Consider the following 21,694-nt stretch of genomic DNA (forward strand, 5'->3'; position numbering starts at 1 on the left):
AGTGCCACAAGGAGCCTTATAAATCTACAACTGAACTATGGCCTCTTCCAGTCACTTCCATCTTCCTCCGCCCTGAGCAACAGAGATTTTTGACACTAGCAATTCTCCTGATACAGTCCATCAATCTATTTTTGTCTCCCTTTGTTCCTTATAAGTTGCCTGGGGGATCTGGCTGAATTGACATGCCAAGCCTTATACATCTTATTAAGGCCCAGTTGTATATGAGTGGCACAGAACTTTCAGCCTTGCCTACCAGAGTGAGAATATCACACCACTTGGCACTGCTTTTTAAGATCCTTAAAAAGGTGCTGGATGAATTATGTGTAGGCAGTGGGGCCAATCCTACTCAAGTAGATTGATTTCAGTTGGAGAAGGACCATATGCCAGCTGAAAACTCAAAAAGGGAGATTCATATTGTTCAGTTTAGGGAACTGGATGTAAGGTAGTAGATATTTTGCATATCTATATTAAAAATTAAACTTTTCTATCGAGAGAGACAGGCATACTGATTGTTCTTCCTGACCATCCTTAAGAGAAGTTGTTTTTTAAGGTCTAATAGAGAATCAGTTTCCATGCTGTCCATTTAATTGTGTGTGCGACTAAATGTATGTTTTGTATGAAATAATGTAACTTATAACTTCCATTAACTCCTGGATTTTCACATCCTAATCACATAAAAGGAACACATGAAAACAGCAAAAAATAAAATTAACTTCTACTCTCTGCTTCGGATGTGTTATCATGTAATCTATAGAGTTGCACCAGGGCTGAATTTACACTGGATGCCAGAATGCATCTGAGACACTGAAGCCAGGGTTCATGGGGTTTCTAGGCCCCCCACTCCACAGCAAAGAGTCCTGGAAGCCCTGACTTGAACTCTGCTACAGAGCCAATTAAATAAAAATAATTTTATTATACACCACAACAAGTTCCAGTCTCTCAAAGCTGCTTTTTTGGAAAATGTTGCCCTCAGGATCATCATATACAGCAGAAAAGAAAAATTAGATGGACAAAACATATACTGATCCCTACACAACGTTTTGAAATTACAGGACAGCTTCCACTGAAAGAAAAGTTGATCAGCCAGTGACTGAAAATGCAATGACCACCCTCTTTGAAACATGAAAATGTCACCAGTGGAAAACTGTCAAGACCTCAAAATGTGAATAAAAAGAAGGATTCTGAAAATATTTTCTACAGGCTTCTGTCTCTCCTTATAGATGGAGCATTGAGTATAATCCTTCTGTGCAAGTGTGTGGCAGCAATAGAATTATATTGCTCAGCTGTTCTTCTATGAAAAGCTCCTGCGTTTCCATCAGTATTATGGCTTGATTCTATCACTAGCAAAGGCAGAAGCCAAGACACAATGTAGGTTTAAACCTTCTGGATTTATTTCTTTTGGCTGCTTCCTTTTAAAGATTTGCTTATGTCTCAGTGCAGCTGCAGGCAGACTCAGTTGTAGATATATGCCTCAAAATGTGGTGATTTCATATAGCTAAGTATTTGTAATGTTTTTGAAAGATTAGAACAAGCAGCAGTGGAGTAACTAGTTCAGGAAATTGGTAATGGGATATGAAGCCTTTCACCTCAAGGTGAGAGGTCATGTTTTCAAATCTGGCCCAGGTCAGTGGTGACCACAAGTCATTATTACTTGATGGTAGCTTGGTGCCCTACATGAAATGAAGTAGCAGTCTCAGTTCAGTTCTTGATGGGCAGGTTCACACTGCTCTAATTTCCATCACATTTGACACATTACTTGACACCAATTAGCCCCATGGCTGAAAGTTTTAGCAAGATGCTGTAGTCTAAATGAGCAAAGAAACAGAACTTCCCATTCATCCCCAGAGATGATTTTCCTTAAGTACCTCGGTAAGGCAAAGCTGGGAAATCTTGCAAACTATTCCCATCTGGGGATAAATAATTGTGCACGTGTAGACTGCCTTTGTAGAGCACCTTTGGGATCTTCAGGATCCAATCTTATGTTTTACTAAAGAGCAGTCATTTAACAAAGAACACTTCACAATAGTTTAACTCAGAAAGTGAAGACAAAAGCTGTGTTGTGTCGCAACTAGCAAGGGTAGTTAGATGAGTAATACTCAAATTTGAGGTGCCCACCTAACCATCCTCCTCCTACAGAAAGTGCCAGGGGATCTTTGATGATCACAGTTGCCCAGGACCTTAGTTTTATGCCACTTCTGTATCATGCAAGGGTATCGGTACAACACTTTCAGAGGCAAGTCACCTACAGAATTGTCACTACCATTCTTGCCAGACTGGCATTTCCAGGGTTATCTAGCCCTTAGCTCTCATGAATAACTACATTTCCTTCAAAAAGCTAGGAGTTAAACAATGAGTGAGTCTCTTATCAAAGATTCTGGCCCTTATTCTTGAAATAGCAGCAAAAGATTTGCATGTTATGACTGATGCAATGACATATAGTAAGTTTACTTATTGCTTGGATACTAGCCACCTAGATGGCAAATACAGTAATTAAAAATTGCTTTGAGCTATCCACAGCATATCCCCCATCACTCTTTAAGGCTCAGATGCTTTTGCTCATAGTTTTAAATCAAAAGATAAAGGATCCCTTATCTTTACTCATCGCAGAAAGGCTTTTAGAAAGATATGGGTTTTGAACTGGTTATAGGCAAGATCATTCTGATCTCTTGTAGTGGTTTGTTCCATACTTAAGCCCTCTCACCACGTAACCTGAATTATGAGGCCTGGTTCTCCTTGCTTTTAGTGTAGTCCAGGGGTCAGCAATGTTTTTGGACCAAGTGCCCAAAAGCCTTACCACCTTGACTTGGAAGATGCCAGGGGTAGATGGTGGAGGAGCTGCAAGGGGCCCAATCCTTGTTGTGACAATGCAGCCCCTTCCCTGCCATGCTCCCTGAGGTACATGTGCAGCTGGCAGTGGCAATGAGCCTGGCTGGGGCTCCAGACCCCCATGCATCCACTTTCGGTCTCGTGGCTGCCGCCACAGAGATCAGGCTGCTTGCAGCATGGCTTGTAACCTTCCCACTACCTCCTGAGAGTAATCTGGGCTCTGTGGCTGGCAGCAGGGGCCTGCCTAGAACCAGGGCTGGCTGTGGCATGATGAGCAAAATGGCTTCATGTGCCATGCTCTGGGGTTGCCGACCCCTGGTGTAGTCTTTATGGGCTTGATCTGGGAGATACTTATGTAACATGTGTGCCTGTAAGTGTGAGCTCTCCCACTAGCAACATTGGCTACTTGCATGAAGTTCATGTGCATGAGTTTTTGCATAAAACTTATGGAACGTGAACATCGTTCTGATCTGGGGGGGTTTCACACTCCCCTCAGATGCAAATGCGGTGGGAAGGTATAAAACTATACATATGCCAGAGAAGCTATACAAGAAAATTACTTTAGAAATGATTTAGAGAGTTTTCAAATGATTTGTTGGGATTATTTTTTCTTGTCACTTCACTTGTAAAGTCAGACCTCTTAGTTATTCTGAGTCCTTTGTAGTGGGCTTAGACAGAGCCACAAAAACTTCTAGAATTACCTCAGATATATTTTCTTATTCTAAATGTGTCATGACTTTAAAGCCCATTAGCTTGACCTTCCAGAGCTAAAAGTAATTGTCTCTCTTTCCACAGCTCCTATTTCTAACCTTGCAATGCCATAAAAAATCAAATGATGTTTTTATGCATAGAAAAGCCATCAGCAAGGCAGAACCAAATTTTGTACATTTTTAAGGGTAATTTCTTAAAGGAAATTCTACCCTTGGGTAGAGAAGGAGGAAGCATTACTCTAGCAAGTCAGTTAAAAAATGGCAGAAATTGCTTAAAGGGTTGGAATGTTAGAAACAGCCCTAATGAAGACGAATCAGTAGGCTTAATGTAAGCAAAGAGGTCCACCCTATGTCTGTTTATAGCACAGCTCTGCACTTGTCATGGATTATCACCACAACAGATACAATGCATGTGGAGAAAGCAAGAGCAATAGTTATCTCATCTCCCTTAAACTCTTAAAATGTAGCAGATATTAGAACACAGTTGGGGCCTATACTTTTCATATTCATCACACTCCCTAAAGCCAAGCAACCCTGCTTGGCCCTGAAAAGCAGTGACAATTCTTCTCTGTCACTTCACCAGCCTTAGGTCTGCTGGATCTTTGGGATCCCTCCCTTGCCTGCCCCATCCCATTCTCACTGCTGCCCTCTCTGGTGTAAGTGGGTGTGGGAGGCCTCTGCACATGACCCCTGTGGTAAAGATACCTCATCGTGCAGTCCCTTTTCATCCGACATAAGTGTGGCAGCTGACTTAGTAAAACAGTTCATTTAGTTTTACAAACAGTACTGGTAACATTATGTAGTGCTTAGATGCCCCTACCAAGATCAGGTCTTGCTTGGGTTAGGCTCTGTACAAACCCAGGAAGCTTTATGGTAAAAGTCAATCCAGGCTAATAAGACATGAGTATTACTTTGCACTGTTCATTACAAACTGCCTGCCCCCACCACCAGCAGAGAGAATATTCACTGTTTTGAAATGTCTGTGTATATCTTAGATTCCATCATGTTAATTCTTTCTCCTGATGACAAAGAGTAGTCCCTTTACTTATAAACCCCTCTCCCCCCCCCCTCCTTGAATTGTTCATGTACCTGCTTATTTGGAGTGGAGTATTTTATTGTAGCCCTATCCAGCTTTAAGCATTTGGAAAATGAGTGCTAGGCTATATCCCCTTAGCATCTGCCTCTCACAATCCAAAAGGGTTTTCCTGCTATGCCTATTTTGTTTCATACCTAAAATAAAGTGCTAAAAATAACACATTATTGTGGGTGGGGAGACTGCAGAATGAGTACAGGGTGACAAGGCTAGATCCCAGCTGAGTATCTGCATTGTAAACAACTCAGTGACCTGCAGTGTATTAAAATGAGCCACCTTAATTTGCTTCCCCTGGAATAATAAAGTGAGGCAGACTGAGTGGTGCTGACTCAACAGCTCTGGATGTGGGGTGTACACAAACTGTGAGGTTGATGGATTCTTAACTGCTTGAGTGCACTGACATCACCATTACAGAAGATCCTGCTAATCAAATTAATAAGGGGAAAGAACCTGATTTTCCCCTTACATCATTTCAAGTAAATATTAACTTTCTTTAGCTGAGTCCTTATTTAACTGCAATACTGTGACAAATATTTCTTTGTCTAGCATAAGTAATTAGAATTTAATCACTTTAACTGCATCTTAATTACCCCAAATGAATTGAAAGTACATTTAATAGCAAAGATTAAATTGCCTTAATGAACGATTTTTGTGACTACATCAATATTTTAATCGTGTTAGCTATTCCTATTGCACTCTCACTTGGCCTGGCCAGTTGCTAGTGCTGCAGGGCACTAGGTGGCGCCCTCTTATTATTTCTACAGTAGAAAGGCCGCAAAGATAAAAATAGCTCATTCTATGCCGTACATAGGGCGAATATTAGATATTTATTAATGCGATGCCTCAATTATTATCGCCACTTATCTCTGCCATAGATCTTGCTATAGTTAACTCTGCCCTCATGACTTCTACAGTGAGTTACAGAAATATTCAGTTAACTGTAAACATTTAATGAGAAAAATATTTTTATTTGTTAGTAAAATCAAATATCTTCACAATATAGAGAATTTTATTCTGGAATTGTTATTATTTTACAAAGTGGTTTGCTAAGAGGGCTTAAAATTAAATGTGATTAGTTTGATTCATTGTGGTAAAATGTAGCTATTTCAGTGATTATACATTTTAAAGCCCTATAAACTGTCTTTCTCAAAAACCCCACATAAACAAACAAAAACCAGAGACAAACAAAGATGCCCAACTAAACAGCTCTCGCTCAGCATATGAAAAATAGCATTTTTTCCCTCTGTATACATTACAGCCTTATATATGCACCATTGCTAGTGAAGCTAGTAAAAATATATTTTCTCAACAGTTCAAATCATGCATAAACATCAGTGCAATCCATTTCAAAATGCTGGTCCAGAACATTAAAGATCAGCAGATAATCTTTTTTTAAAATAGCCAGCCAGCTTTTCTGGCTTATCTTCATAAAAGGTCATTCTAGATATATTATGTTTTCAATATTTCTAGAGCATTAGGATTCACTCTAATTTGTGAATTTGTGCATCAAAATCACTAAAGGATGGGACCTGAGTCTTCTCATTTAATATTTTCTACCACTAAGTGGAGCACTAGTGTTTGAAGTTCATTTTGAAGTGTAACAGTCATCTGATGGCCCAACCAGAAATAAAAAGGCTAAATATAACACTCCTTGGGTCACGTGTGTCTTAGCATTATGAGGTAGCCAGTAATTTTGCCCAGGAAATTTCTGAAGAATAATCAGTTTTACTCTTAATTAACATTCTGAGAACACATTACATTTCAGCACTGTAATGTTGTATCACTCTAAAATGGGATAAAATCAAAACACCTCTTTGTCCAGCAAAATAATCTTACAAATGGCTCTTTTGTCATTATACTACTAAAATTAACTTTCCTATTGGCCCAAAAAGCTTAAATCAGATCCACCCTGGAAAAAATCCAGCAAGCAGCATTTTAATTTTAGTAGGAGATATTTTCAATTAAGTTTATATTTAAGGCAAGAATTGACTTGTATTGATTTCATCTTGAATAAATAAGTAGTCATGGAAGTGACAGGTCTTTCACTGATGTACCTGGGGCATGACACCACAAGGCCTCTGGGCCATCTTCTGCACTCAGCAGTGCTAGGCTCTGATCCAAAGGCCCTAGAAGTCTCCCTAAGCATCAACAGCCTTTGGCCCAAGCTCCCAGTGCACCTTTGCAGTAGTTCCTTCTCTTCAATCCTAGGCCTTTTGGGCTGATCCTGCCAACTGTGCCCAAATGTTGGGTGGTCCTTTTGTCAAGGAGAGGCCACTGGTTATCTATGTCTGTGGGAAGCAAGAACATGAACTCTGAATGACTGTAAATGCAAACTAGATTTGTACAGGCATGATGGGGTTTCCAATCTGCATGCTTCTATGATCATTCTTTATCACCCTGGTAGGGATTTAGAAGTGCTTTCTTTAGTTCATTTCAGGGCAAATGCTGGGGATCTGATTGCCACCTTAGATCAAGATGCTTCCTTGCCTCATCTACCAGTCAGACCTGAAAATATGGAAGCTCCATTTTCTAACTAAAGAACATCTCTTTCCCCTTCCTGATCCAACAGGTTCCCATGTTATCTGTTCACATTCAAGTGCTGAACTCCTGTCCACTGCTCCTCCAGCCACTGATGAAATCGAGTCCTGCTCCCTTTCAGTTCCAAGCTTCTATAGTGCAACTGCAATGGAAACCCGCACTCCGCCTGCTCTGAGATGATCGACCCTTGCCCTGTGAATGGCCAAATCGCTCCGCTCTAATTTATGTGGGAAGAGAGGGAAAGAAGGCAGGACGCCGCTCGCACGTGCTGCAGCCTGGTTAATTGCACGCTGGCTTTATGTATAATCGATGCTATTATCACTCCTTCGTTAAGGAAGACAAACATGGGGTTGCAGGAGGCCCTCCCGGCGGGTCACTGGAATCGCGCGGCCGGGCAGTGGCCCAGGGGTTGCGAGCTCAGTCCTGCCGCTCTGGCTCGTGGGACCGACCGCTCCCCTTTGCAGGGCGACGTTCACAAGAGCAGACGCGACGGACTGATCCGGGCAGAGACGCTGCAAGTGCAGGAAGCCGGCAACTGTCCAGGGTGCTGATGGCCGGGCCCCTGCACGTGCTCGCACCACCCCCGGCCGAGCATGTCAGCGAAGGGGAAACCTAGGAAACCGGAACGCTCCAGGGTGGCTGCCGCGCAGGCTGCCCGTCGCCCGCAGGTGAAGGCCGGGAGACGCCCGGGAAAGTCCGAGCGGCGCCGGGTGCAGGAGCAGCAGCTGCCCCGGCAGGGACCCGCGGAGAACAGGCTGCCCGGCGCGGGGCTGCATCTCCCCGCACGCCGCGGCCAGGCGGAACAGCTGCCGGCCCTGAGACCAGCCGGCCTCCGCACGCGCGGAGCAGCCCCCGCCCGGCCCCGGCTGGCAGCGCCGCGAGGCCCCCGCCCCGCCCCGCCCCGCCCCGCCCCGTCGGTACCTGTGGCCGGTGGCGGTGCGACGGGGCGGCCGACCACCCCGACACCGGAGCCCAGCCGCCGGGCTCGGCGCGTCCCAGGCCCGGCTCGGTCCCCGGGAGCAGCCCGCAGCGCACGTGGGGCGCGGGCCGGCCCGAGGGGGCGCGCTGCCAGCCCGGCGGGGCGGGGCGGGGCGGGAGTGCAGACGTGTTGGTGCCGGGACGGTGAATATTCATGAGCGGCGGGGCCGGGGGGCAGCGCGCGCCCCTCGCACACAAAGGGCTCCGGCCCGGGCCGGACCAGGCCGGGCCGGGGTGCGGGGAGAGCCCGCCGCGCCGGGCGCTGCCTGCTGCGGGTCCCGCGCGCGGGAAGGCCGAAAAGAGAAGGAAAAGGGGGCGAAACAACCATTTTCTTGAAAAAGGACAAAGCGGGGAGACGGGGCCGCGCGGCAGGGCCGGGGTCTCCGTCCCCCCCTCGGGCCGGGCTGAGCAGAGCCGTAGCTCGCCTCCCTGCCCCCGGCCTTGGCGCAGCTTCCGCAGGCGCCCCCGCGAGCCGGAGCAAATCGCCGGGCAGGCCTGGCTCTGCCCCGAGCGCTGCCCCGGGGTGTCGGCCAGGCCCGAGCCAGGGGCCGGGCAGTGGGGCGGCGGGGGGGGGGCAGACAAAGGAGAGGCGCAGGAGGCGGCAGCACCGAGGTGGAGCTGGGAGAGGTCAGCGCCGCAATTAGCGGCTGTGCTGACACGGCCGGAGCAGCCAGGGCCGTGCCGGGACCTCAGCCCCGCTCCCCCTTCGCGTGCAGCCCCCGGGGCACGGACTGCCGGAGCCGCTCCCCACCCCTCGAGCGGCTGCAGGGAGCGCGGCGCGGCATGCCCCGGATATTTATCTACCTGCTAATTCTCTAAATGCCCGAGAGTGAGTTATAATTTGGACGTGAAATTTAATTTGCGTCGGCGGCGGTAATTTATGACGTGCGCGGGGGCTGCTCGTCCATCAATATCAATCGGGGCAGGTTTTTACCACTTAGGAAGATCATCGCACATTTAAACCCTACGCCGAATAAAATCGATAGTTGATGCATTTACAGCAGATCGCCTCGCTCGCAGCGCCCGCCGCGTGGCAGCCTGCCCCGGCGGCTCTGCGCCCGCTCCCCGCGAGAGGCTCCTGCCGCGGGCCCACATGCTGCAGGGCGCGGGGACCCGGCCCGCCCGGCGTCGGGCCTCCGGGCCGCCGCTACCCTGGCGCGGGCCTCTTCCCTGGGGGGATCCCGAGCGGGGCGACACAGGGAAGCGTCCCGGCACCTCGCTGGCCTCGGGGCTGCGTCCCGCGGGCAGTCCAGGGAGGCTTTGTCCGCCCGCCGCGATGAGCCCCGGCTCCGGGACCGCGCCTGCTCCCCGTATCGATCCACGGAAATCAGCGGAGACTCGGGCCCGGGCTCATCGTACCAACCGGGCTGGAAACGGTGACCTTTTGCCCCGGCCGCAGGGGCTCTCCCGGCCTAGCCCCGGGGGGCCGGCTTCCGGGACAAGATGTCCCTTCCCCCGGCGCGAGAGAGCGAGCGCTGCCCCAAGGCTCCCGCCGCCCCGGGCCGCCAGGGGAAGGGCCAGAGCCAGAGCCCGGCCGGGGCCGGGGCCGGGGCAGGGGCAGGCTCGGCTTGTCCCTTTATTTCCATCAGCGAAACGGATGAGCGCCCGCGGCTCCGGCGCGGATAGACTGTGTCGCGCTCTCCAGGGACAAATTAATGGAGACCTATCAGCTAATTAACAACCCTCCTGCTCGGCCCTGCCAGCGCCTGGCGCTCGCTCGGGGCCGGGCAGCGAGCGCAGACAATGCAGCGGCGCTGAGCTCTGTGCCCGGCGCGACCCCGCGGTCCGACTGAGCTGGCAGAAGGCCCCCCCTGCTCCCCGCAGCGGGCCGGTGCCTGGACGCTCCCGGCCGCGCACAGCCCGGGTCGCCGGAGATCCCGCAGCGGCGCGTCTCAGCTGGCGCGGCCGAGCCCGGACACAACGCGGCCCCGCCACCAGCCCGCGCCGCCGCCCGCCCCATGAACCTGCAGCCGCCCCGCAGACGCCTGCGGACACCTGCCCCGGGGCCAGCGCAGGGCAGGCGGGAGCCGGGCCACGCCGGCTCAGCGACCGGAGCGGGGCCCCGCGGCTCCTGCGCCTGCCCCGGAGCGCCGCACAGGGCGCGCAGGCGGCGGGCAGAGCCGTCCCGGGCCCGGGCCCGGCAGCGCTGCTCCCGCAGCAGCGCCTTTCGCGCGGGCATTGTTCGGAAGCGGGGCCGGTGCGGGGCGCAGGGAGGGAAGCAGGGCGACGCAGGGGGAAAGAGTGCGGAGGTGTTGCCGCGCCCGGCACACGAACTGCCCCGGCCCGGGCTCACCTGCCAGCCTGAGCGCCGACATCCTCTGGAACTCGGGCTCCTGCAGCCACTTCCACATCCTGCGGAAGGTCTCCCGGCCGGATTTGAGCTTGCTCCAGGGCTTGGGGTTCCTCAGCAAGTCGGAGAGGGTCCCTTGAGAGCGGCACAGCACCCTCTGGGCGAAGATGGCCTGGGGGATGCTGTACCGCTTGAGCTCGGTGGTGATCCTCTGAGCTACTTCTTTGGTATTGATTTCTTCCATTTGCCCTGAATTACTCCCACTGTTGACCTGCGAACCAGTGACGGAAGGGTTTTGTTCCCTGCTGGAGCCCAGAATCTGCCCGTGACTCTGGGCATTCAGGTGGGCATGGGGGTGGTGTGGGATCCCGTTGATAGGCACCATGCCAGCGGACGTGGGGGTAAGGTGTTGGTCACCATGCCGGGCCAGCATGGCAGGGTGGTGGGCTTCAAAGCCGTTGGGGGTGAGCATTTTCTCGGCGGGCATGGTGGCACTGGGGTGAGCGTAGTGGGGCAGCCCCTGCTGGGAGTTGTGAATGCCCCCCAGGCCCGATCCAGACAAAGGGGAGAGGCTCTGCCCCATGCCGGTAACATCCTTATGGTAGGGGGTGTAGAGATTGTTCATAGAAGCCAGACCCCGCTCGTCCCTCATGAGGGTGAAGCTGCCACTCACGTTCCCTGGTATCCGCTGGTGGGGGTGGTGGTGATGGTGGTGGTGATGGTGGTGGTGAGGGAATTTGTCCGACACGGTCGAGATGGGAGGTAGAGGTTGCAAAGGGGTTAACGTGGTGTAGGTGCTGCTCATGCTCATCCCGGGGGGTGTCTCGCAGGCCATGGTCATGGTGGGGTGCAGGGGTCCCGTCAGCGCGTGGTCAGGGGGCCGGTGATGGTGGTGGTAGTCGCCACCGTCCAGGATGGAAGCCATGCCCATGGAGCGAGGGTGGGCTGGCAAGTGATTGCTGCGATGGGCCACCGAGCTCCTGTGATGGGGGCTGCTGTTCATCAGATCGGCCGTAGTTGGCACCGGCTCATGGCTCACCCCGTGCAGATCGCCAATGTTCTCCATCGTCAGCTGCGCATTCATTGTGATTCGTGCAAGCTTGTGGACAAAACATCTATCTGGTCTGTGGTTGGAAGGTCCTAGGAGGTCTTCGCGTCGGATGCGTGCAGGATTCCTCCCCTGTGGAAAGGATCAGGCTCTTGGGGGCTTGGTTGATTTTTTTTGTTGTGATTTATTGTTGTTATTTTTTGGTGATGTTGGCTCAGCTTTAAGGCCCCCGTTCCTTTAATACAGCCTCAGCCGCCCCGGTAGGTGTCTGATCGCGTCCCTCGCCATCTCTAGCCATGTCTCTTACTGTTTCAATGTCTTTGGCCACGGCTCCTGCTGCTGCAGCTGCTGCTGCTGGCGGAGAGCGGGCATGCGCGCCGCGCCGGGCCCCGTCCCCTCCCCTCCCTTCCCCTCCCCTCCCCTCCCCGCGCCCCGCACACACACACGCACACGCGCGCGCGCGCTCGCACACTCCTACCCGTGACATCACCGCACATATTAAGGACGCTGGGAAGCTGCCCCATCTCCTTCCCCGCCGAGCCCGGCGCTCCCCGCTCGCCCCGGGGGAGTGGGGTGGGGGCTGCGCACAGAGCCGGCCCGGCCCCGGCAGTACTTGCGCTGGGGCGACACCCCGGGGAGCACCGGGGACAAAGGGGCAGCGGGAGTGGGCTGTTGGAAAGGGCTGCCCCACCCGGCGCTGCCCCCGGCCCCTCCAGCGCGCTCCCCTCGGGGCTCGGCCCCGGGCAGCAGCCGGGCGCGGGCTCCCGGGGGGGTCCGCACATCCCTCCGGCTGCGGCCGCCCTCCCCTGCGGGCGCGGAGCCGCCGAGCGCGGTCTCGCCGCGTGCAATTAAAGCGGCGGCCGGTCGGTCCCTCCCCTCCGGTGACTGAGCATTGTTAGCGAGGAGCCTCCTTAAGCGGGATTTGAATATTCACTTCCGGTTCCCTCGGGTCCCGCAGCGAGGTGAAAGCCCGCGGCGCCCCGTTGGGCGGGCAGCCCGCACAGCCCCGCCGGCGCTGCCCCCCGCGCCCCGGGGACACTGCGCTGCGGGTCCACCCGGCCCAGCCCGGCCCGGCCCTGCCTGCAGGCGCTTTCCCGCTGCCCTGGGCAGTGCCCCCCGCGGGGCCCGGCTGGGGAGCGGCAGCGCCGGGCAGACGCCGTCCGGGGTCGTTTTCATCTGTTGTGTCCGCGGGCAGGGGGCGCGGAGCGGGGGGACGCGCCGGCGAGCCAAGGTGCCTGGTGCTGAAGCCGGGACAGATGTGCCTATTGTCCGCCCGTTGACAATAACGAGCGCAGCCAGCCCCGCTGCCCCCAGCGCCGGCCGGGCCGGCCTGCTCACACCGCGGCGCTGCAGCGGGCACAGCCCCCGGGCGCGGGGAGCCGCCGGCCCGGCCAGGGGAGACCCGCACATCCCAGGCTGCTCGCACCACAACGGCGCCCTGGGTTTGTGATCAGGGGACCTCGTCCCTGCGCTGCGGGCACCTGCCCACGCCGGCCCTGGCCCGGCCCCAGGGCACCTGCCAAGCGAGGGCGGGCTGGAGGCGGCGCTGGGGCCTCCGCGCGAGCGGAGGGGAGGGCAGGGGAGTCAGCCCTGCCCGCGGCGGACAATCGCTGGCCGCCAAGCGCGTACAGCCAGGCCCCTGCCCGGCGCCCGGCCCCTGTGGGGCCGCTGCCAAGGGCAATGGATGCGCGTGTAGCAGGAAATGTCAGCGGGGTCCCGCGGTCAGGGCCAGCACCCCGCGGTCCCAGGCGAGGCCAGACATGTTCGGGGAACGACAGCACATAGCCTCGGTGCCGGGCCCACCCCAGCACCCTCTGTGGCAGGAGTTATGTGCGTGGGTACGGTCCTTCCTGTACCTGCGAACCAGCCCTGCCGACCCGCCCCCGCGCCAGGCAGCGCAGTAACCAGAGCACGTGTCACAACGTGTGGCCGAGGCCCACCTCCCGCTGGGGTTTGTGCGTAGGAGCAGTCGGGACATTGCCCCACGCTCTGCCCCGGCTTCCCAGGGCTGGGCCATCACATCCGCGGTACGAGCTACAGGGACAGGCCCGGCCGGGGTCCCTGATCCCTGAGCATCGTGGAATCGCAGGGAGAGACCCGCTACGTGCCCTGCAGCCCCTGGCTGCCTCTTCCCTCTTGATATTTGCTAGTGCTTCCGTTTCACTCAGCCTTCACAAAGGGCTTTCTCTACCAGGTCCAGGGGCTTTTTACCATTGTGAGGGCAGTATGGGAAAGTAGCGTGGTTGACCCGAAACAGGCAGATGTAGCTGGATGCAGCAATTACTCCTGTGTTTTCATCTGAAAGAGCAGAGTCTGGAGCTTTTCACTACAATCGATCTATGGTGGATGCGTGTTTGTTGCAGCTTGGCAAAGCCAAATTATCTAGACACAATTGCGAACCTACTCATTGGTCCTTCGCGTCTTCCAAATACGTACAGACGTTTGTCATGGCAGCAAGGATTGAAATTTGCCATTATTCTTCTTCCTTCCCTTCCTTCTTCCTGAAAAATGCACCGGATGTCTGAGACACTTTTTATATTGTGAAATCTCGATGACCAGTTATTCACAGGCATTCTTTGGCTGACAATATCAAGGCACTCTCAGACATTTTCTGAGCTCACTTAAAGAAAATAAATAGGGCCGAAATCCAGTATGTCCCCTTTGAAAGGATCCCAAAAAGTAAATTGTGAGCTCGTTTTGAACGTTCAAATGTCCTCAGACCTTGTGTTAGGACTTGTCGGAAAGGGCCTTGCGGAGTCCCTTCGCAAATATTTAAAAGACAAACAACCCTCCCAAACAAAACACCCCCTTCTCCTCCCTCACCACGGCCCTGCAAAACGATACACTCAAATTCTGCACAAATTCGACATGGAAAACTGAAAGCAAAACCACTTGCTCATCGGGTAGGAAGCACACTTGATACAAGCGTGCTTTGTTCCTGGATGCGAGACGTCTACGACACTGGCAGGATGAGACATTTTCTGAGCAGGGCCATTGGCCCCCTCCAATGGGGTTTATACGTTTGATGTTTAGACCAAATCCTTGACCAAAATAAAGGAAAAGGAGCTGACCCTTCATTTGGCAGAAACCGCGTGCGGAGAGATGCCCCTTACCAGAAAAAAGGAGAAACCAAGCAAGGCAGGGCAATTCACGCAGTGTCCCTGCGGAAAGACCAAGGCTCCCCAAGGGAAAAAAATAGAAAAACACAAGGTGCTGAGGAAATATAGCTTGAGACACATGCACAGCCCTGCTGGGCAGAGAAAGGCTTTCATCTGAACACAGCCAAGCGCTTTCCGGAGGGGATCAGTCCCGTTATCTCCGTGTACACAGGGAGGGCTGGAGGCCAGGTGAGTGGCAGGGGAGAGCAGAAGCCTCCTGGCCTCCACACTAGCGCCCGCCCTGGGGCCAAGGCTGCCTCAAAACGCTGTCAGTGAAGTGCGGCCAGCCTGAATTGGCCGCTGCCCTGGAGACAGGCGCAATCTGAGCTCCAAACAGCTGCCCTGCTGAAGGGGCCAAGGGCTGGGGAGAGGGTGTGGATCTTGGCCTCGGGGGAGATTTGCAGCTGACCCCAGTGTTTCACCCCACGGTGAAACGAGATGTCTCCCTGTGGGGGAGGAGGGAGGCTGCTCCTGCGGGGCCCGAGGGAGCTGGCCTGGCTGCTACCGCGGTGGCGAAAGGAGCGAGCAAGCAAAGTGCCCAATGCCCCGCTCTCCTCGGTTCCGGAGCCCCCTCGGGCCTTGGCTTGTCCGGGCGAACCGCCCAGGCCTGCCATGCCAGGGCCTCGGATCCCTCCGGCGGCCGCGGCCGCCCCTCTCCCTCCTGCCGCGGCCCTGGCCCATGTCCAGGGGTGCCAGGCCGGGCTCCCGTCCGGGAAGGCACCGCGGAGAGGCGCCGGGCAGCCCCTTTCACTTCTCTGCCTGCCCGCCAGACCCGCGTCGCCCGCTGCAGCGCCTCTGCCCCCCGGACCCCGGCTCCGCATCTCGCAGCGTCTCCAGCCCGGCCCGGCAGCTCCCCGCAGCCCAGGGCTTCCCGCCTTCCCCAGCCCCGGCGTCTGCCCCGCCTGAACACTTCTCCCGGGATCCGGCCCAGAGGCTGACTGCAGAGCGGAGGCAGGCGGGCTGCCCCCGAGGCCGAGGGCCAGTGCGGGGGTGTCAGGACATGGCCGGGCCCCGTTCCGCGCCCGGCATGAACATGAGCTCCGCGGCGCGGAGCCTGGGGCCGAGCAGGGATCTACGGCCGCCCACGGGCGGGATCTGCCGCTCTCCGCCCGCCTCGAGCCCGCCCGGGCTCCAAGCTGCAACGCGCTCCCCCGGGGGTCGGGCCGGCGCGGGCTTGAGGGAAAGGTTCACGGAGGAAAGGCCTCTGCTCCGCCCTGCCGGCAACCTCCCCTCACCTCCCTAATCGCAACTATTAAAACAAAAAGAAAAAGAAACCCCATCAGTCCTAGAGCCGCGGGGGCCGCTTTATTCGAGCTCTGGAATAAAAGCACCGCACGTAGAAACGGGAGGCGCCCGATCTGGAGCGGGGCGCGGAGCCCCAGAGCCCCGCGTCCACGTCGGCTTCTCTGCTGCGTCCCCTTGGACCGAGACCTCAGGGCCAGATCCGCGCCCTGCAACTTTCACCCTCGGTGGGAAAAGTCTAAGGACAAGATGAGAAACGTCCCTTGAACAGCTGCAGCGCCAGGGTTGACGTGACCCCCCGTCCCGTGTAACCCTCTGGGGGGAGATAAGGGCCGGGGTGGAGGGAACCGCGGGCCGGGAGCCCAAGGAGCGACTTCAGAAAGTTTCAGAATTAACGAAAAAACAAACAGAAGGAGAACGAGGCAGGCAGGAGCTGGTCCCGCGAGTGCGGTCTGGCCCGAGAGCTGCAATGCCGGCCTGGGGAGGGCCGAGCTCTGGCCGGAGGCGGCGTGGACGCCCCGCGCAGCCCGGGCGGGCACTGCGGTCTCGGCGAGCCCCCTGCCCGGCCGACCTGGCGGATCCAGCTGCTGCGGGCCGGGGCACGGGCTCCGGGAGGGCTTGCTTGCCCGAGCCCCTGCCTGGGCGGCTCCCGCTGTGCGGGATCCCGCAGTCACTTCCGTGGCTTTCAAAAAGGTGGAGCACGAAAGATCGCCCACACCGGCCTAGGGATCCCCCTCTGCCTGCCCTGCCCGTCCGTGGGCACGGCGGGATCCCACGGGCTCCGGCCTGGCCGCCCCCGGACTCGGCTGCGCCACCGCAGGTTGGAGCCTGCTCCCCTAGAGCCCAGCGGCACGGACGAAATCACGTTGGTGCTCCGGTCGGCTCCGGGCAGTGCAGCCAAGCCCCGCTCGTTTAACACAATAATCGTTAGTTCCCTCAAGTCTTTATTTGCTCAGCGCAGGCGGCGGGAGCTGGAGCGCACACACGCACCCGCCGCCGTCGGGGCAGGAGCGGGCTCGGCCGCAGGCAGCCACGATACCCGGGCCTGGCCTGGCCTGGCCTGGCCTGGGGGTGGGCTGCCCTGCTCCTCTCCCCGCCGGGGCTGCCTGTTCCCTGTCGCGGGCAGATGCCCCTGGCCTCCGCGCCTCTCGGCCGGCGACAGCTTGCAGCGGGCCGTGGACTGGGCGCGCTGCCTGCGCGGAAGCGGACATGTCAAAGGTGACGCTTGAAGAGTCCCGAAGCCGGCAGCTGCCGGGGGAGATTAACGCGGCCGCATTTGCCCCGTCGCTGCCTGGAAACTTGCCTGGTGACAGAAAGACACATCTGTCAGGGGCGGCCGGAGAGCCTGCGGCAAAGGGCAGCCCGGCCCAAAGCGCCAGGCCAGGCCGGGGCCAGGGGCAAGGGCCTAGCGGGGCTTCCCTGCCCCGCAAAGCCACGAGCTCCAAGCCGGCTTGCAGCGGGCCCTTGCACGGCCCGCTGGGTCCGGGCAGTACAGGACTCGGCCCCGGGGGCCGGAGCGCCTCGCCCAGGGGACACCCGCCCCCGCCCCCTTGCTTCTAACTCCGACGGTCCCAAAGAGGAACGAGCCAGGGGAAGCGCTGCCAGGCGAGGGACTGGTGGACACGGAAAGGGCCGACCCGTGAGCCGCCGCTGCCCGCTCAGCGCGGGCGGTCCTGGCCCCGCGGCCCGGGTCTGCACAGGTGCCCGTGGGCCCTTGATCCCGGATGTACGCACAGCCCGCGGGGCCGGAGCAACAGCCCCGCTCGGCCCTGGCGACCGTGTCCTCCCCCAGGGGCCCCAGGCTGCCCACTCCGGGACCGGGGCTGGGAGTGCCCCGCTGGCGCCCAGGCCGCAGCGCAAGGACTGTGCTCCGTAAAGCCGGGCCCACAGAGCTGCCCCGGGGCTGCTCGCGGCCAGGTTGGCTGCCTTGGAAAGTCGGGCGGGTGCGGGCCGGGCCGGGCCGGGCCGGGCAGCCGCAGCCCCGGGGGCCCTCGCGGCAGCAGCAAGCCGCGGCGTCGGGTAATGAAGGAACTTATGGAGGCTCCGGCAAAGCGCCGTGAATAATTCAGCGATGTATTTCAGGAACAAACCAGAGCTTTCTGACCCCCCCCCCCCCCAGTATAAATTGCAGACTTCCAGCGTGGTCCTGCGCGGGCTAAATTTTTAAAGCAGCAATATTCAAAGAGACAGAGATGTCTGGATTAATTATTTATCCGCTGGTGCCTTCCTTCGTTTCTAACTTATTATTAATTAGGCGCCTCCAGTCTTTCGCGGAGAGCTGCGCCGAGCCAGCTGCAGCTTTAAATATGAATTAAAAGCAAATCCAAGCTACTGTAATGCGAAAATTATTCCGTGTCTTCTATGGCAGAGATGAATAGCCGCGCGGATCGATACTGGGAAGCTCTGCTCGCAACGACAGCGTTATTGATAGCTCGTATTAATGATGTTAATGATGGAGAAAGGAAAACAACCCCCGGCCAACTTCGGAACTTCTCGGCTGCCGCAGCCCCGCGCCCGGCGGCCAGGCCCGGCGCGGCCTGAGTGCAGCCCGCCTTATTTATGGGGCCGGCGGGGGCCGCCTCGGGCGAGCTGTCTGCTGCCGCCGGCTCCCGGCCGACCCGGCCACATCGGCCCCCGGCAGCACCCCCGCACCCCGCAGAGCCTCTGCCCCGGGGCGCCCCACACCTCGGGCTGGGGGACAAAGGGCTAAACCGGAGGGCCGGGTGGGCAGACGTGCCTGCTCCGGGCCGGGGAAGGGGCCTTTCCTTTGGGGGCGCGACGCACTGAGCCGGCTCATCTCGGCAGGGCAGCGGCCCGGGCAGACGCTTCCCCGGGAGTTCTCTTTCGCAGAGCCGGGAGGCGCCGAGGGGCCCCGGGCGCATCCACCCGCCCTCCCTCTGCAGGAGGAGCGGGGAAGCGGTCTCCGCGCCTCCCCTGCCCCAGTCCCGGTCTGCGCGGGTTGCTCTGCCCGCCGCGCTCGCTGCCAGCCAGGCCCCGGCCCGCGGGGGCGCGTCCTTCCCGGCGCTCTCAGCCGCGGCCGCTGCCCAGGGGGGACGTGCTTGGCTGGGGAAGGGGAGGCCAGCGAGCTCGCAGCTGGAAGGCGACCTGGGCCCCGCGCCGGGTGACGGCTTCGCACGGCGCGTGGGGGCCTCCAGTGCCCCAGGCTTGCCAGGGCGGGATGGGCCGCTCTGCGCCATCGGTTTGGGCTGGAGGGCGGGGAAGGCCCAGGAACTGCAGGCCCCCGAGGGCTGATTTCATGGCGGGGAGAGGGGGGAGCCGCCTGGCCCCAGAGCTCTGAACTCCGTCCCTACTTTGTTTGCTGTCTGCCATTGCAACGACAACAGGTAGCCGAGGGCAGCTGACCCCGCCGGCGGGAGGTGGCAAACCCGGGGGGTTTCTGCTGCAACCGCTGCAGAAGCGGGAGTGCCGGAGCGCCGCGCTCCCGACCGCTTCCCCCGACCAGTCCCTGCACGGAGCCGAGGGGCAGCGCTGCGGGGCGGGGAGCGGGGCCTGGGGCCGGCTACACGCAGCCCGGGCTCGCCGCACTGGATGGACTGAGCCAAAGCCGGGCTAGCATTTCGGGGGAAACACAGCGGGGGGTTGGAAACACCCGGAGCTGCTTTTGTTACAGAAAAAAAAAGATTCGTTCCTGCCCGGGGCGGGGGGAGGGAGGGCCAAGCGGGAGTGCGAGGCCGCACCTTCGCCCACGGACGCCCGCGGCGATGGAGGGAGCTGAGCGCTGCCCAGGTAATGCCCTTGCCCGGGAAGGCAGTTGCACTCGGGTGTGTGAAAGTGTTGCAGTGACGCCCGGGGCTTCCTCGCACGCCGCTTCACTCCGGAGCCAGACCAAATCCGCTCCGCCAGTCGCTGCTTCCCGCGCTCACACGCGCCTTCATCCCACGAAATCAAATGAATCTTGTATTGCTGCCCATCACTGCGGGAATATATGATTATATATATTCAAATATACAAGCTGCGCGGATACAACAGAGATCAATAGCACTTTAGTGAATACTATTAATCTGTTTGATCTTTTAGGGAAGGATGCTATTAAAAAATCCCGCTGCTTATAAAAAGGTGATATTCCCTCAGATCGTTAAAAAAATAACAGAGCCATGTCCTCAAGAAAGGAATGGAAGCAAGGCTGGGTTATGCAGGAAAGCGAGCAAGAAGCACGTGCCCTTTAAGAACCTTCATTAATCAATTAGGGCAGAGATACATTTTAATCAGTCGGAGGCTGCACAGTAGCTGCATTTGATTATAGGAAGTTTCCGTGCTGCTGAGATCCTTGTTAGTTACGCCGAGGAGCGAATCTGGACACTTTTCCCCGGCTACGAGAGGAGACTGAAAACTTCATCCCAGGTTCAGAATCTAATTATGATATTGGAATCGTTCGTCTTCCCAGGGCTCTGTTTTCTATGCCTAGGACCGCTTTCTCTAGTTTAAACCTATAGGTGCCGAGTTGGATTTGCATGATTAGCTAGAGAGAAAACCGTTGTTTCACACATTTTTTTGTGCAATTAGTCCCGATAAAACCAACCAACCTAGGGGAAAGCAACATTTTCTTTCCAAAAACAAATAGCAACAGATACTGCAGGTATTGCTTCATTCCTATAAAAATCAATCTTCATATAAGATTCATTGTCTGTTTGCATTGTGAAAAGTGACAAGGTGCTGCCTTTTATTTTCATGAGAAAACAGAAGCTCGAAAAATCATTTAATAAAGAATCCAACTAGTTTAATTTGAGGATATGCCCCGTGCATAAAAAAACCAAACTCCAGCAACTCTTGTGGCAAATGCCCCTAAATACTGTGCTGTATTTTAACAACAAGGATAAAAAAAACCCAAATTTTTGGAGACAGGTAAAATATTCCGGTTGGTTTTACGAGTCTCATCTCTTTCCCTTCATTAGTTTTGCTCCCGTTTGGAAATGCCCATTTCTTCTTTTGAGTGTTGCAAACGTTGGGGAACACAGCACTGCAGCCTCCGTAAAACGAAGGCAGTGTGTTTAGATATTTTTTCCCCCCCTCCCTCAGCAAACTGCTTCGGTTTTATTTCTAAGGGATAATCAAAGCAACATGGCAACAAATGAATGCACTGCGGCTGTGGGCGAGGAGCTGGGCAGGAAGGGTTCACATCGGGAGTGGGGAGCTCAGGAAATGTCTCCCCTGGATTTCACACATGTGGCTCCGTTGCACTTCTTGGCATTCGATGCCGTGAAACGCCGTGCTCGCGGAAGGCAGGATCTACAGCAGAGCCGATAGACCTGAGGCCCATCTAAAAACCCGATCGGTGCATTATCAGCAGGAGCCAACACCTCTGGCCGGCCACCTCTCCGTGAATACTTGTGTTTTCTTAAATGACGTCCACACGTCTCACTAAATAGGCGCTGCCCGAAAGCAGTGATTGTGGCAAGGATCTGTAGGCACGGAAGTAGGGGAGACCCGCTCGAACACAAACCAGGGGATCAATGCGCGGCATTTAGCAAACTGTCATCCTCTGCGATGGGAGGTTATGGGAAACCACGATTTAAAACCGATCCACACTTCCGTGCATATATTTCTATGCAGAAAGACAAGCCTGACCTCCCCTTGCAGGGGTGGGGGGAGGGAGGGGGACGTGCGGTGATGCGTGTGCACATGCCGCATACCCTTCTGTCTGCTGTGTGCTGTGCGGGGTACGAAGATGGACACCGATCTGCATGTCGCACGTGTGCATGACTGTATGTGTGCACTGTGCATACGCACGTTTATGCGCATCACAGAACGGCCGCTTCAGGAGCAGATGTATGGTGGGGGGGGGGGTCCAGT

At 56.4% G+C, this 21,694-nt stretch overlaps 1 protein-coding gene across 1 annotated transcript in view; it reads right to left on the minus strand.

Annotated features, from left to right (window-relative positions):
* The window catches only part of ONECUT1 (one cut homeobox 1), a 29,158-nt gene extending 17,339 nt beyond the window's left edge, over positions 1-11,819 (minus strand). The window contains exon 1 of the mRNA XM_006270153.4: positions 10,439-11,819. Coding sequence (XP_006270215.1) covers positions 10,439-11,519 — 1,081 coding nt within the window. The 5' untranslated portion in view covers positions 11,520-11,819. The remainder of the gene's footprint in view (positions 1-10,438) is intronic.
* Positions 11,820-21,694: the final 9,875 nt, after the last annotated feature.

Source organism: Alligator mississippiensis, chromosome 11 (genome assembly GCF_030867095.1).
Source record: "Alligator mississippiensis isolate rAllMis1 chromosome 11, rAllMis1, whole genome shotgun sequence".
Taxonomy (NCBI): Eukaryota; Metazoa; Chordata; order Crocodylia; family Alligatoridae; genus Alligator; species Alligator mississippiensis.